Source organism: Furipterus horrens, unplaced genomic scaffold (genome assembly GCF_987537825.1).
Source record: "Furipterus horrens unplaced genomic scaffold, mFurHor1.1.pri manual_scaffold_6, whole genome shotgun sequence".
NCBI lineage: Eukaryota > Metazoa > Chordata > Mammalia > Chiroptera > Furipteridae > Furipterus > Furipterus horrens.
Window position 1 is genome coordinate 49,706,700 of NW_028327176.1, and position 14,379 is coordinate 49,721,078.

A 14,379-nucleotide genomic window follows, 5' to 3' on the forward strand; every position below is an offset into this window, starting at 1 on the left:
GATCAAGAAGACCAAAGGGCCTAGCATAATGAAGAAATGGCAGTGGTTCAATGTGATCAAAGAGACAAGTGTGAGACTAAGGAGGTGAGCAGGGACTTTCTATGACGTATCAGGAGTTTGGAATTTATCCTAAAGGTAACAATGGAAAGCAAGGGTTTCAAACTAGAAGTGATATCATCAGGTCTGCCTTGCAAAAAGGCTATTCTGGCTTAATACAGATGATGGACAGGAGGGCAGAAAAGATGATCAGTTTCCCTTCACTAAAGCAGTAATACCAAAAAAAGGAGAGAGAGAGAGAGAGAGAGAGAGAGAGAGAGAGAGAATATACAACACTGAGAATCAGAATCAACAACATTAGGTTTTTGGACAGAGATGAAAATGAAGAAAAATACAAAGACGCCCACTCACTGAGAGGAAATGTGGAAAAGTAGGTTTGAGAAGATGATTGGTTCTTCAAAGTTCTGAGGTGTACAAATGGAGTTTCTATAGGCAGATGGATATAAACATCTGGAGTATGAGACACAATTAGGTAAGAGTCCTACATGTAGAAGTCAACAGCAGATATCACCTCAGAAGTTAAAATTAAAACTGTTTCCTACAATGTTTCTACCTGCTACTATATAAAAGCTGAGGACAGCCAGTACTATACCACTGACTGATACCCTTAAGTTAGGAAACAATTTTCAATACTCTTCATGTTTTTATTATGTACCAAGATTTGTGTTAAGCATTGGATAGAAATAAAATGTAGTGCCCTCTCAAAAGAATAATTTGAATAAATTGTTGGTGTACTATTTTATGATGAGGCTACAGAGGCATTTAAAAATCAAAAAAGGAGCCCAGCCATTGTGACGCGGTTGGGTGACATCCCGCAAAGCAAAAGGTCATCAGTTCAATTCTGGGTCAGGGCAAATGCCTCGGTTATGGGTTTGGTACCCAGTGGGGGAGTATATAGAAGGTGGACTAATCGATGTTTCTCTCTCACGTCGGTGTTTCTATCCCACATCAATGCTTCTCTCCCTCCCCTCCCCTCTAAAATAAAAAATAAATAAAAACAAAATTCAAAAAATGAAGAGAACAATATGAAATAAGGTAACCAAAAATTCTCTTAGAAAAAGTGGAACTTGAGTTAGGCCTTAATTTTTAACTAGAATATACAGATATAGTGAAGATAGGAACCAGTGTTCAGGGAAGGGAGAAAGCATTAGTGAAATACAGGAAAAGGACTGATCATGACTCTAGAGGTAAAAAAATAAAGAAAGTAACACACAAAATGGATGGCCTGGAATGACTAAAATGTACAAGAAGATTAAATTAGCCCTGGCCGGGTAGCTTAGCTGGTTGGAGCATCATCCTGTACACCAAAAGGTTGTCGGTTCAATTCCCAGTCAGGGCATATACCTAAGTTGCAGGTTTGATCCCAGTCAGGATGCATGTGAGAGGCAACTGATCGAGGTTTCCCTCTCACACTGATGTTTCTCTCTCTATATCCCTTCCTCTCTCTCTAAAATCAATACATATCCTTGGGTGAGAATTTTTTATAAGAAAAAAAATAAGTCAGATAAACAGAATTTAGTAGGTTTTGGTAATCAGTCAGAAGACTTTAGATTTAACAGACGAAAGAGGAATATAAAATCAATATTCATGGAGAGTATGACAGTTGGGTTTTTTAAAATTTACTTTAATTTTATTTTTTTTCCATTACCATTTAGTCCCCTTCCCCAGCCAGCAATCACACTGTTGTCCATGGACAGTTGGTTTTAAGAAAGACAAGAGGTGCCATAATAGTGACTAAGAATACAGGTTCTGGAGGAAGACTGCTTGGGTTCACAACTGGCACTCCAATTAACCACCTATGGGGCAAGTTGTTTAACCTCTCCAAGATTCATTTTCATTAGTTATCATATAAGATAACAGCAATAACTATCATCATAAGTCAGGTATAGCTATAAAATAATATGATCTATGAAAATGCTTAGCAAACTAAGCAATCAATAAATGTTAACTATTATTATGATGGGGCAAATTTTAGAAAAGTTAGTAAAGTTTCATAGCATAGGTGTCCCCAACTTCTGTGACTTGAGATCTCTGAATTTATTCAATATTGCTTGAAAAAAATACTTCACTCTTACCACTCTGGCTCCCTCATTTGATTATTTCTACCAATAGATCAAAGACAAATGTCTCCAAATTCTCACATAGTCAAAATTCAAGTTGCTTTCTGGTCCCCAGTTAAAATAGCATAAACTTACTTTTTCCTGTTCCTCTCTGGAAATAATTCAACAGACAACCATAAAAAGACTTTGAAATGCTGGAAAGCAGAAAGCCAACTGTCTAGGAACCAGAGACTTGAGGAACAACAAATTAGCAATTAAAAAAAAAAAAAAAAAAAGGCAGTAACAGCGATTTCCCTGGGTTTTCTTTTTAACTCTATATATCCTAAACATACCTGGCAGGCCTGTAATTTACTCCCAGTCTGATTCCCAACCCAGTGACAGAACGAAGCCAAGGTATGTGTTTTCCTCTCAAATCACACGGGCAGAAACTGAGTGAGAAGCTCACCAGCACTAAGAGGCCCAGAGAGCAGGCCTAGGAAAACAGTCTCCTTCCTAGGGGCCCAGCATCCTACATACTCTACCTAGATGAACCAAAGGGTCTAGAGAAACACTTTCCATGCCCACAGATATCAATAAGAATCAGGTGGGATACCCATCAGCACCAGGTGCTCAGCGGGCAGGCCCAGGAAAGCATCTCTACCCTATGGAACAGTAACTCCCACTTCCCACCCAAGAGCAGCAGGCCCAGGAGGAAAGCATTCTACCCCCATAAGCATTACCAGCAGGGATCAAGCATGAACCTCATGGCACGGCTGAATAAAGTAGCCCAGAATGCAAGGCCTCTTAAAACTAAACAGTCTCTGAAACCATAGCCCACACAAACAGGCCAGACCCTACATGCTACATGTAAATAGGACAACTGCCTGCTAAAACAGAAGAATAAACAGAATCCAAAGTCTCTTAGCATGATATCCAAAATATACAGACTATAACTGAAGATCATTCATAATACCAAGAACCAGGAAAAATCACAGCTTGAATGAAAAAGACAATATGATGATGCGAACACCAACATGAACCAAATGATGGAATTAACTGATAAAAATTTTAAAGGAGCCATCTTAAATATGCTTGACCAAGGAATTAAGAATTCTTTTGAAACAAATAAGGTAAAATCTCAGCAAAGAAACAGAAGTTATAAAAAAGAACCAAATGGAAATTCAAGTACTAAAAAATGCAATAACAGAAATAAAAAAACTCACTGGAGATGTTCAACACTAGAATGGAAATGACAGAAGACAGACTTAGTGAACTGAGGACAGATCAATACAATTAATACATCTAAACAAAAGAGAAAAGGATTGAAAACAAAGGTGGGGGGGTACAATTCTTGGACTACAACAAAAGATCGATAAGTCATATAAACAGAGTGCAAAAAGTAGAGAAGAAAGGTGGGAGGCTAAAGATAGTCACAGAAATAATGGCTGAAAACTTCCCAAATTTGGTGAGACATACACTTACAGATTCAAGAAGCTCAATGAATTCTGAACAGGATAAAACCAAAGAAATCTACACCAAGACACAACATAATTAAATTTCTGAAAACTAAAGACAAAATTTTTATCTTCAAAGCAGCCACAAGCAAAGATGCATTACTTATAGGGGAACACCAGTTTGACTGATAGATTTCCCATCTGAAAATCTGAAGGCCAATAGGAAGTGAAATACCATTTTGCAAGTGCTGAAAGCAAAAAACTACAAAACATTAATTCCATAACTTTTTAAATTATCCTTAACAAGTAAATGGGAAATAGACATTTTCAGATGAAGAAAACTAACAGAATTTGTCATTTATACACCAGTCCTCAAAGACTGAGAAGTTCTCCAAACAGAAAGGAAATAGCAGGAAATACTTGAAAGTTCACACAGTATGCCAACTAAAATACAGATATTAGGACAGTATTTTTTTAAAAAAACAACAATATGCTGTTTACAAGAAATTTACTTCAAACACAATGACATTAAAAAAGGTAAAAAGAGGAAAAAGAGATACTGTACAATTTTTTTAAAGGATTGGTTATAATGTCAGATGAAGTGAACTTCAGAATGAAAAAAATTACTCAGGACAAAGAGCATTATTACATAAATCAACCAAGACACAACAATCCTACACAGGTATATAACAAAATCCAGTGTGATATGATGATGGCAGTAAAAAATAGGAATGGGAACTAAAAGAGTAGGAACTAAATCTAAATAATAATTTAAACAAAATATCTGTTTATTTTCTGTATTCTCTATTGGCTACCTTTTCTCCTTCCTATTATATTCTGTTAAGATTCTGTCCTCCGCATTTTGATTTTCTCTATACTCATGCTTCCTCGGAAAGCTTAACTATTCTTATAGCATAACTTAATCATAGATTGTTGGGGTCTTCCAAATTTAATTTCCCATTTTTTCAACTGGTTTTGAGGACACCCCAAATTGAATAGTCTCCTGAAAATCAATCTCATGTCTAAAACTAAATTCATTTCCTATTTGCTAATGATGTCACCAATTCTCAATAATCCAAACTCAAGTTTGTCATACTATTTCCAATCTCACCTGTACTTCAAATTACTCAAATTCTGTTAAGTGTTGTTATTTTACCTCACTTGTAAATTATGTTGATTCCCACTTTCAACCCAACTTGAACCCAACTCAGCAGTCATTTTCTGCCCATCGTGATGAAGGGCCGAAGTTTGCCAATTAAAAATATAAGGAATGAGGGCAATTGATATCAAGGGCCCATTTCAATATACAGTATTCCCTCATTTATCACGGGCATTACGTTCTAGACCTCTCCGCAATAGGTGAAAATCTGCGAAGTAGGAACCTTACATTTATGTTAGTATTTATATATATTTTAAGGCTTTATAAACCCTTCCCACACACTTATATACCATTCCCAGTACCTTATTAACCTACCCCACTCCCTTATTAGCCTTTCCCACACTTTTATAAACACTATTTATGTTCTTAAACATATTCTACACTCTTAAACCTACGTCACTTTAACAACATACGTATACAGTACCGCAAAATCCTGTGATATAGTGAAAAATCTGCGGTAAATAATTAAATATAATATTTTTAAAAATCCTGTGATACAGTGAGGCCGCGATAAGTGAACTGTGATACAGAGAGGGACTACAATAATATTTAATGACCATAAACATAAACCAATGGCTTCCAGAGAAGGCATATGGATCCTAGAAAGCACCTTATCTACAATTTAGTGTCCATGTAAATAAAATCCTACTTATACTTACCAAAAATAACTATCATAAAATAAAAATATAAATAAATAAATTTGTGAGGGAGAGATTTCTGCATGATGATTATAGGGACTGACAAACATGAAAACTGACACCAAACAAATGAGACTGACAGCAGTTTCTTAGTCACATGTCCTCACGTCCCATAGAAAGAGAACAATGGACCATGCAAGGCCACATAGGGCTTGTACTTGGGAACAGAATAAACAAGCAGAAAGTGGGACACAGGTTTCATAATAGCAAGAGGACAGTGACCCTTGGTTCCCACAGGTAGATGTCTGAATAATTTCACAGGCTGGCAGGGGAGTGAAACCCATTATTCATACCTGGTCTAGTTAATAGGGGAACTAACTAGATGGGGAGCCTTTCCCACCAAGTAAAGGACATATCTGGTCAGAGCATGAAAACTTGTGGTCAGGCCTTTTGAGGACCTCCTGGTTTCAGATTTCAAGGTGGCATGTGATACTGAACCTTAATTTCAGGCCTTATACCACAGGACCATCACTCAGAAGCTCAAGGTCTTACTGGGAGAAACAAAATGTAAGCAAATACTTAAAATGCTGTAACTGCATACATCAATAGAAATAACAGATATGGTAAACAGGAAACAGTAAGGGTATCTTGGGAGAGGGGCTGTAAAAGAAGGGCACAAGAAGTGACCTACCTCCATCCAGTTGCCACTTGAAGATTTACCCCAGCCACAGCAATCTGCGAATGCTGAGCTGCAATCAACCCCACCCCAGCTCACTCATAGAGTGAAAATTCCACTCCAGAAAAGGCAATCCAAGAAGACCAGGAAATATCATCCCCATCCAGCATCAATCACATGGAAGGGGTATGTTACTCCAAGAGAAATGGGCCATTATCCCAACTTCAAAGTAGTGTCACACAGCTTCTGCCCAAGAGGAGAGGCAAGCTATGAGAACAGGGAGCTCCACACACTTCCATGAAGAGACTGACTTTATTTGGAATAGAGCTTGGGGATAAAGCCTAAAGACACTGGCAAAAACAATGGCAATCCTGGTAATGATCAGTTAAGAGGAAGCTGGTAGCTACATGATACCAATAAACCATACGCAGAGAAGCTAGAATTTTAAAAGGGCCTAACACTAACTTGATCAGACAGTGGGGCAAAATTATGCCTCAAGGTAGTGTTGAAAATGATACAGCAATCAGCTAGCTACCATTAGTTGAGGCTAACAGCTGATACCAATAGTAGAATACAAGCAAGAAGCTTAAGAAGAAGATGAAGAGACAGTAAAAGAAAACTAAAGCATAGAAGCAGGGGATGGAGGGAAAGCAAAGGTCAGAGAGGCTGTACACTTCAGGGGAATCAGACTTCACTGAACTAGTCCAACCCAGTCACTAAATAACCACATAAGCAAAATAACAACATTTCCAGCTCAACAATATACTATCTCAAATGTTCAGTTTATAACAAAAAATTGTGAGACATACAAATAAAATTTAAAGAGTGAAACATTCATGTCGTGGGAGGAATGGGTGGGAAATAGAAACTATGTTAAGGACTTAGCAAAGGCTTCAAAGCAGGAAATATATTCAAAAAGGAAATCATGCTTTAAAAATTAAAGGAAAGTAATGGCAATGTCTCATAAAATAGAGAATAAGCAAATAGAACTTACAAAACAATGAAATGGAAATTCTAGGGTTGAAAAGTACAACCGAAATGAAGAATTGCCTAGAAGCTAAACATGAAATATGGGCAGGCAGAGGAAAAAAAAAATTAGTGAGCAGTAGGATAAATCAATAGATTATGTAAACTGAAGAACAAAGAATTTAAAAAATACAGAGACTTAGAGCTCTGAGGCAAGACTAAGTTCACCAATATACATATAATGGGGGGTGCCTGAGACAGAAAAGAAAAAGTAGAAAAAATAACAAAGAACAGTGGCTGAAAACGCCCCAAATTTGATATAAAACTAAACATTAATCTACACATGAGTAGATCAATGAATTCAACGTAAAATAAACACACAGATCCACAACAACACATCATAATCAAAATATTGAAAGACAGAGTTATCTTGAAAGCAGCAGGAAAGAAAAATTGTATATAAGGGAAAACCACTAAGATTAATGCCTGACCTCTCTTCAGAAATAATAAAGGGCAGAAGACAGTGGGAATACATTCAAAGGCCTGAAAGAAAAGGCTGTCAACAGAGATATCTAAACCTAGCAAAACTATCCTTGAAAAAGATGAAATAAAAACATTCCCAGGTATACAAAACCAGAAGTTGTTGGTAGCAGACCCATCTTACAAGAAATACTAAGAAAGGTCTTCAGGCTGAAAGCCAGTGACATCAAACAGTAATTTAAGGTGCATAACAAACCAAATAGAGATAATAAGGATAATTATGTAGATAATTACAAATAAACAGCATACTTGCGTATTTCTTTTCCTATCTTCTCTTAACTGATTTTTAAAGCAATTTTACATAAAGAGTATGTATATAATTATATATTGGGCCTATAACATAAAAAATGTAAAAAATTTGATAACATCAAAAGGAGGCAGGTAGAGCAAAGCTAAAGTGGAGTAAAAAAAAAATGACACTGTATAGTAATAAATACACAGAAACAAAGAGAATAAGAAATGGTAAACTGGAAGATTAATTAACAAGCTCTATAAGTAAATACTTGCTCTCCTTACTTCTCTTAGCTCCTTTAAAATAATTAAAATTATATAAATTGTAACAATGTATTATGGTTTATAACACATATAGGTTTAATATGTATAACAATAATTACACCAAAAAAATGAAGAGGGAATAGAGCTATATAGGAATAACATCCTGTATCACATTAGAATAAAGTGAGAACAAATCAGGAGTACATTCTGATAAATTTTGTAAGCCCTACAGCAACCACTAAGAATACAACATTAATAAATAACTGGAATATCATTAAAGAACTTAAAAATGTCACACTAGAAATATTCACTTAATGCAATAAAAAGCATTAAAATATGAATAGAACAAAAAAGACATGATAAATATGGAAAATAAAAAGTAGATCGGAAAATGTAAACCCAATCCTATCAATGATGACATTCAATGTGAATGGATTTAACAATCACAAAAAGCAAAGATTATCAGTCTGCATTTAAAAAAGATCCAACTATAAGCTATTTACAAAAGATGCACTTCAGGTTAAAAAACAAAAATAGGTTGAAAGTAAAGGTATGTCATACAAGTAACAACTGTAAGAGCTAGAGCAAGTGTACTTACATAAGACAAAATAAGAGTTTTAACAACGAACGAGTGCTGATGAGGATGTGGAGAAAAGGGAACCCTACTGCACTGTTGGTGGGAATGCAGACTGGTGCAGCCACTATGGAAAACAGTAGGAATTACCTCAAAAAACTAAAAATGGAACTGCCTTTTGAACCAGCCATTCCACTGCTAGGATTATACCCAAAGAATCCTGAAATCCAATTCAAAAGAACCTATGCACCCCTATGTTCATAGCACCGCTGTTTACAATAGCCAAGTGCTGGAAACAGCCTAAGTGCCTATCTGTAGATGAGTGGATCAAAAAACAGTGGTACATTTACACATTAAGTACTATGTAGCAGAAAGAAAGAAGGAACTCTTGTCATTTGCGACAACATGGATGGAACTAGAGAGAATTATGCTTAGTGAAATAAGCCAGGCAAAGAAAGAAAAATACCATATGGTATCACCTAATACAGGAGACTAAGGAACAACACAAACAAATGAACTAAACTGAACAAGGAACAGAATAACAGTTATCAGGAGAGAGGGGGGAGGGAGAGGCGGAGGATAAGTAAGGGAAAGGTTTAGTCAAAGAAGATGTATAAATGACTCATGGACATGGACAACGGGGTGGGATATGACTGTGGGAGAAGGGGTGGGCTGGGTCGGGGGAAGCAGTGCAGGAAAAATGGGACAACTGTAATAGAAAAACAATAAAATATATAATAAAATAAATTAAAAATAAAACTTTTAAGACAAAAAATGTTACTAGAATTAAAGGCCAATTTATAACCACAAAAAAGTTAATTCATCAGGAATATAACATTATCAATTATAATATATAAATATAAACACACTTAATATATTCCAAAATGTGTAACACAAATCTGGTAGAAAAGAAGGGAGAAAAAGGCAAACAATAATAGTTGGAGACCTCAATACCTTACTTTAAAAAATGGAGAAAACAACTAGGCAAAACAACAAAGATACAGAAGACCAGAATGCTATAAATCAATTAGAACTAACAAAGGTATGTTTAGAACACACCACCTAATGACAGAATGCACATTCTTCTCAAATGCAAACTGTATATTCTATACAATGAACTATATGCTAAGACATAAAACAAGCCTCAATAAAATTTAAAAGCTGAAATAATATAAAGCCTATGTTCTCCTCCAAAACAGAATCAAATGACAACTATAATGGAAAAAGTGGACAACATGCAAGAACAGATGAGTAATATAAGCAGAGATAAAACCTATAAGAAAGAATTAAACGGAAATGATAGAAATCAAAAACACTATGAGAGAAATGAAAGGTGTCTTTCATGGGTTCATCAGTAGGCTGCACATGCTGAGGAACGAAATCAGTGAGCTTTAAGTTAGGTCAATAGAAACTTCCCAAACTGAAATGCAAAGAGGGAAAGAAAGAAAAAAAGAACAATACCCGAGACCTTGAGGACAATTTCAAAGGATATGATGGGGAGGGGAAGGTGAACTGCAATCTGAGAGTTCTTTACCAAGGTGTGTTATGATTTGTAAAAGAAAACCATAAAGACATTTTTAGTTATGATGCCCTTCTCAAATCCTAAGGCAGTCCTCATTTCATCTCTAAGACTAGGCCAGGTATGAGCCATGACCCTCATATAGTTTTGACATCAAAATTACCTCTGAAAATTTAGTATATTTGAGGCCACTTGTTTCAACTATGCTTATCACTGAAATCCCTGGTTCAGACAAAATGCAAATACAGTGGTCCCTCTCTATATCGTGGTTCACTTATCATGGCCTCACTGTATCGCAGGATTTTAAAAAATATTATATTTAATTTTTTACTGCAGATTTTTCACTATATCGCAGAATTTTGCGGTACCGTATACGTATGTTGTTAAAGTGACGTAGGTTTAAGAGTGTAGAATATGTTTAAGAACATAAGTAGTGTTTATAAAAGTGTGGGAAAGGCTAATAAGGGAGTGGGGCAGGTTAATAAGGTACTGGGAATGGTATAGAAGTGTGTGGGAAGGGTTTATAAAGCCTTAAAATATATATAAATACTAAAATAAATGTAAGGTTCCTACTTCACGGATTTTCACCTATGGCAGGGTGGTCTAGAATGTAATACTTGCGATAAGTGAGGGAATTCTGTATTACCAGTCTCTTGTCCCCATATTCTATTTCTGCTGTTTTCTTCTTACCTTGATTCCTCCCAATGTTTATTCCTTTCCTTTCTTTCCTCTACACTCTTTGAAACGATTCTGCTATTTAATAAACAACTTTCCCCAATTTTTTCAGAGAATATTCTCCAACTTTTTGTCTTAAAAAAACACTTGAACTTCCTCTTGATAATATTATTGTCTATGCAGCCCTCTCCCATATACCATGACTCTGGAAACAAGGAAAGATGGAAGTTGGTACTTAACTACCTCTCATAATGATTTCCTTACCAATATCTTCTATCTTCTAATAAATAAACAAAAAAACATACAAATAAAACCTCCTTTCTTTGGCTTAGGCCACACATAGCTTCAATACCATCCTCCATCTACCAAGTTCTTGAAATTCCCAGTTGCTCCCATTCACTTTTAAGACTTCAAGGTCTGGTACACAGGCTTTCCCTAAACCCCAAATCCCACAAAATCATAAAATATTTAAACATAATCTATCCAATAAACTAGCTTCAAAATCTCAATTTACTTTACCCCAATGATCTTTATTCAACTTCTACTATTCAATCCCCTCAGGGCCAAGCAATGGATCTTACCACTCTTCAAACTGATTCACATTTAAATGTACTAACACATTCTGATAAAATTACCCCTTCTTCTAGCTCTCTCAGTACCCACCTCATATATTTGACTTTATAAACAAACCTCTGTTCCTTTATTTTCTCCCAGACTAACAACTCTCCTGACTTTTCTTTCGTATGCTGGCTGAAACCAAGAGCTGATCAACTTTTCTGTCCCTGATTCCCTTCCACTGCTATCTTTCCACCACACCTGAATTCCTCAACCAAGGATCAATCCTATAATTCATCTTCTCCATTCCTGAGTTGTAGTAGAGGAAAACAAGAGATGTTATACAGGCTGATGTGGGGGAACTGCTCCTTGTGGTTTTGGGAATTGTAGCCCAAGCCATGAGCCAGGCTCCCCCAGTCTCAGTGGAAAACTGAAAGGTTGTGCAGCAGACAGGACCAAAGACCACTCAGAAAGTTCCCATGGGAATTGCATTTAAAGAATGTATATTATGCTTCAGGGCTTGCTCCGCTTTTCTTATCTCTCAGTTAACTATAAACAAAGTGTAGCTAAAAATGCATGAAGCCTTGCACCTGATGTCAGCGTGGCATCGGGATGTTTAGCACACCCTGACACAGACTGGTCACTGTGTTCTCTATATAGACACCTGTAATCAGTAACTGTCAACTGTAACCCAAGCATCTGAAAGCTTATTGATGAGTCACGAGTCTTGACCTTGTAGCTCCCGAATCCCCTCCTCAATAAAAGGCACGGGAGACAGAAGTTATGTGCTCTTCTCCACTAGAGAGATTAGCCACCTCCCACTCCCCCCAGACAAAATAGTGTCCTGGATATCTGCCAGACAGGAAGTTTCCAACTGAGCCGGGGCATTGGAGGCAGCTCAGCCATAGGCTGACAATGTTATAAACTCATTTCTAGCCTCAGCGGACTTCCCAAAACTACCTGCCAATCCTTTTGCTCGTCCTTAGTCAGCTCCATCTCCTACTCATGTCAACATAAACTCTAAGCTGTCACCAAGCCACTCTCCTCTAAGCCCCTACCACCTCCACCAGTCCCCACCTCCCACAGCAGATAATCTTGCTTTCTGCCACAAAACTGAGCTATTTCCTCTCTACAAACTTACTTGTACCTACTGTTGTCCTCTTCTGCTCAATTAAGTTTTTCCCTTCAAATCACAGAAAGGAGTATAGAAACAAACTAATTCAGAATTTTCCATGTAATTCAATTCTAAACACTGTCATGAACAATGTGATGAAAATCAAATGATTCATCTAATAAAAGAGACCTGGACATTTAAAAATACACTTAATCAAAAGTTAACATTATTGCAGGAGTTCAAAAATAAAAAATTAGCCATAGCAAGATATTTTTCACAAGCTAGCCATAAGGATACAATATCTCCTTTTCTACATACCTGATAAATGTTTGAGGGTCTTTGGCATAATCTCAGGAGACACCCTCAACATTCTGAGATCTGAAGAGTGATACTCCAACTCTCTGTTTGGCTCATGAGGAACAAATGGAGGCAATACAGATGAAAAAGACTGATTAATATCCATATTAGAATGATCTACCTATGAAAAGAGACAAAAAATAAGATTAATTTTAGACTTCATCTGCTAAAATATATATTTTGAGTACAAACCTCACTTTTAAGAAAATAAGTACTAACCAGTTATACCAGTTCCTTAAGATTATATTCTCAATCCTCCTGAATTCATATCCGGATCATATCTCGTTTGGTCTATTCCAAGACACTATAAATTATTCTAAGTGTCTGGAAGTCTGTCTGTATAGAATATTACAGATAGGAGGCCTAAGGGTTTTATTACTCAGTGTTTTCTCCGTATAATATTATGATTATTGCAGAATTTGAAGTATGTTACAAGGATTTTTTAAGAGAAAGAGGTGTATGGTGGAAAAAAAGAGGAAGGGAGGGAAGAGAAAACAGGAAAATTTTCAGGAAATTCACAAATATTTAGAAGAATAATAAAGGCATCAAAAAACTGTATCTGTGATCAGTTACCAAAAAACAAAAATCTTTACATTTCTTGAAACAAAAGTAGTGGGAAATATAAACTGATAGTTAAATGCTGATGAAGAAGTTCCTAAAGTTTTATCAGGACCCAACAAGTACTTGCTGAAAAAGGAATTAGTAAACATTATTGGTGATGTTAGTACATAAACACATACAACTTTTCACCATGTTAGGGCAAATAAAATTTAGAATGTGGTCAGTTAATCTCAGTACATCACTTTTAACTGAATATATTTTCATTAAAAATATATTTTATCTATATGAAAAAGTTGATAGAAGTTATAAAAGTAGTATTATCAAAACTATAGCAACACCAAGTTTAAAACTGACCAGATTTTGTTTCTCATTCTTATTGAAACAGACTTCAAAACCTTCACTCCTGCCAAAATACTGTAAAATCTTGGCTTTAGTTGTATTGAAAATGAAAAACAGCCAAACAGGGAGGTAGTTTATGGCGTAATGGTTAAGTACACAGATAAGGTTAGTTTTAAATTATAGTTCTACCTGCTAAATGATCACAAGCAAGTTCCTTAACTGTCAATTGTACAATTGGAGATGACAATAATTCCCAACAATCCTACCTAACAGGATTGACAAAAGGACTAAACAAATTGATGTTTATAAGAAAAACTTAGCACAGTATTTGAGCACAAAGTTACCACTTTCATCCCCACTGTTTCTAGATTGAAAATTAGAATTAAGCAATGCCTACTTAAGAATGAAGAAAATAAAATTAGTTTAACAGTTTTACATATTAAAAGCTTTTTAATTCAACAACTTAAAAAGAGGAAAGGTTCATCATAATATATTTGTTCATTTCCTCTTATCAACTGTCTGAACATAAAGGTCTAATAGTTGCAACTGTAACTAGTTATTTTCCAATACCATAATAATCTTATACCTGGGAAAACAGGAAAAGTAAAGTAACATTAGGTATAGCACATATACTGTATTATCTGCAGATAATATATAGAAC

At 35.9% G+C, this 14,379-nt stretch overlaps 1 protein-coding gene across 1 annotated transcript in view; it reads right to left on the reverse strand.

Moving 5' to 3' along the window:
- The window catches only part of ALMS1 (ALMS1 centrosome and basal body associated protein), a 199,904-nt gene that overhangs the window by 133,314 nt on the left and 52,211 nt on the right, over positions 1 to 14,379 (reverse strand). Inside the window, exon 10 of the mRNA XM_090281447.1 lies at positions 12,780 to 12,939. Coding sequence (XP_090137573.1) covers positions 12,780 to 12,939 — 160 coding nt within the window. The remainder of the gene's footprint in view (positions 1 to 12,779; positions 12,940 to 14,379) is intronic.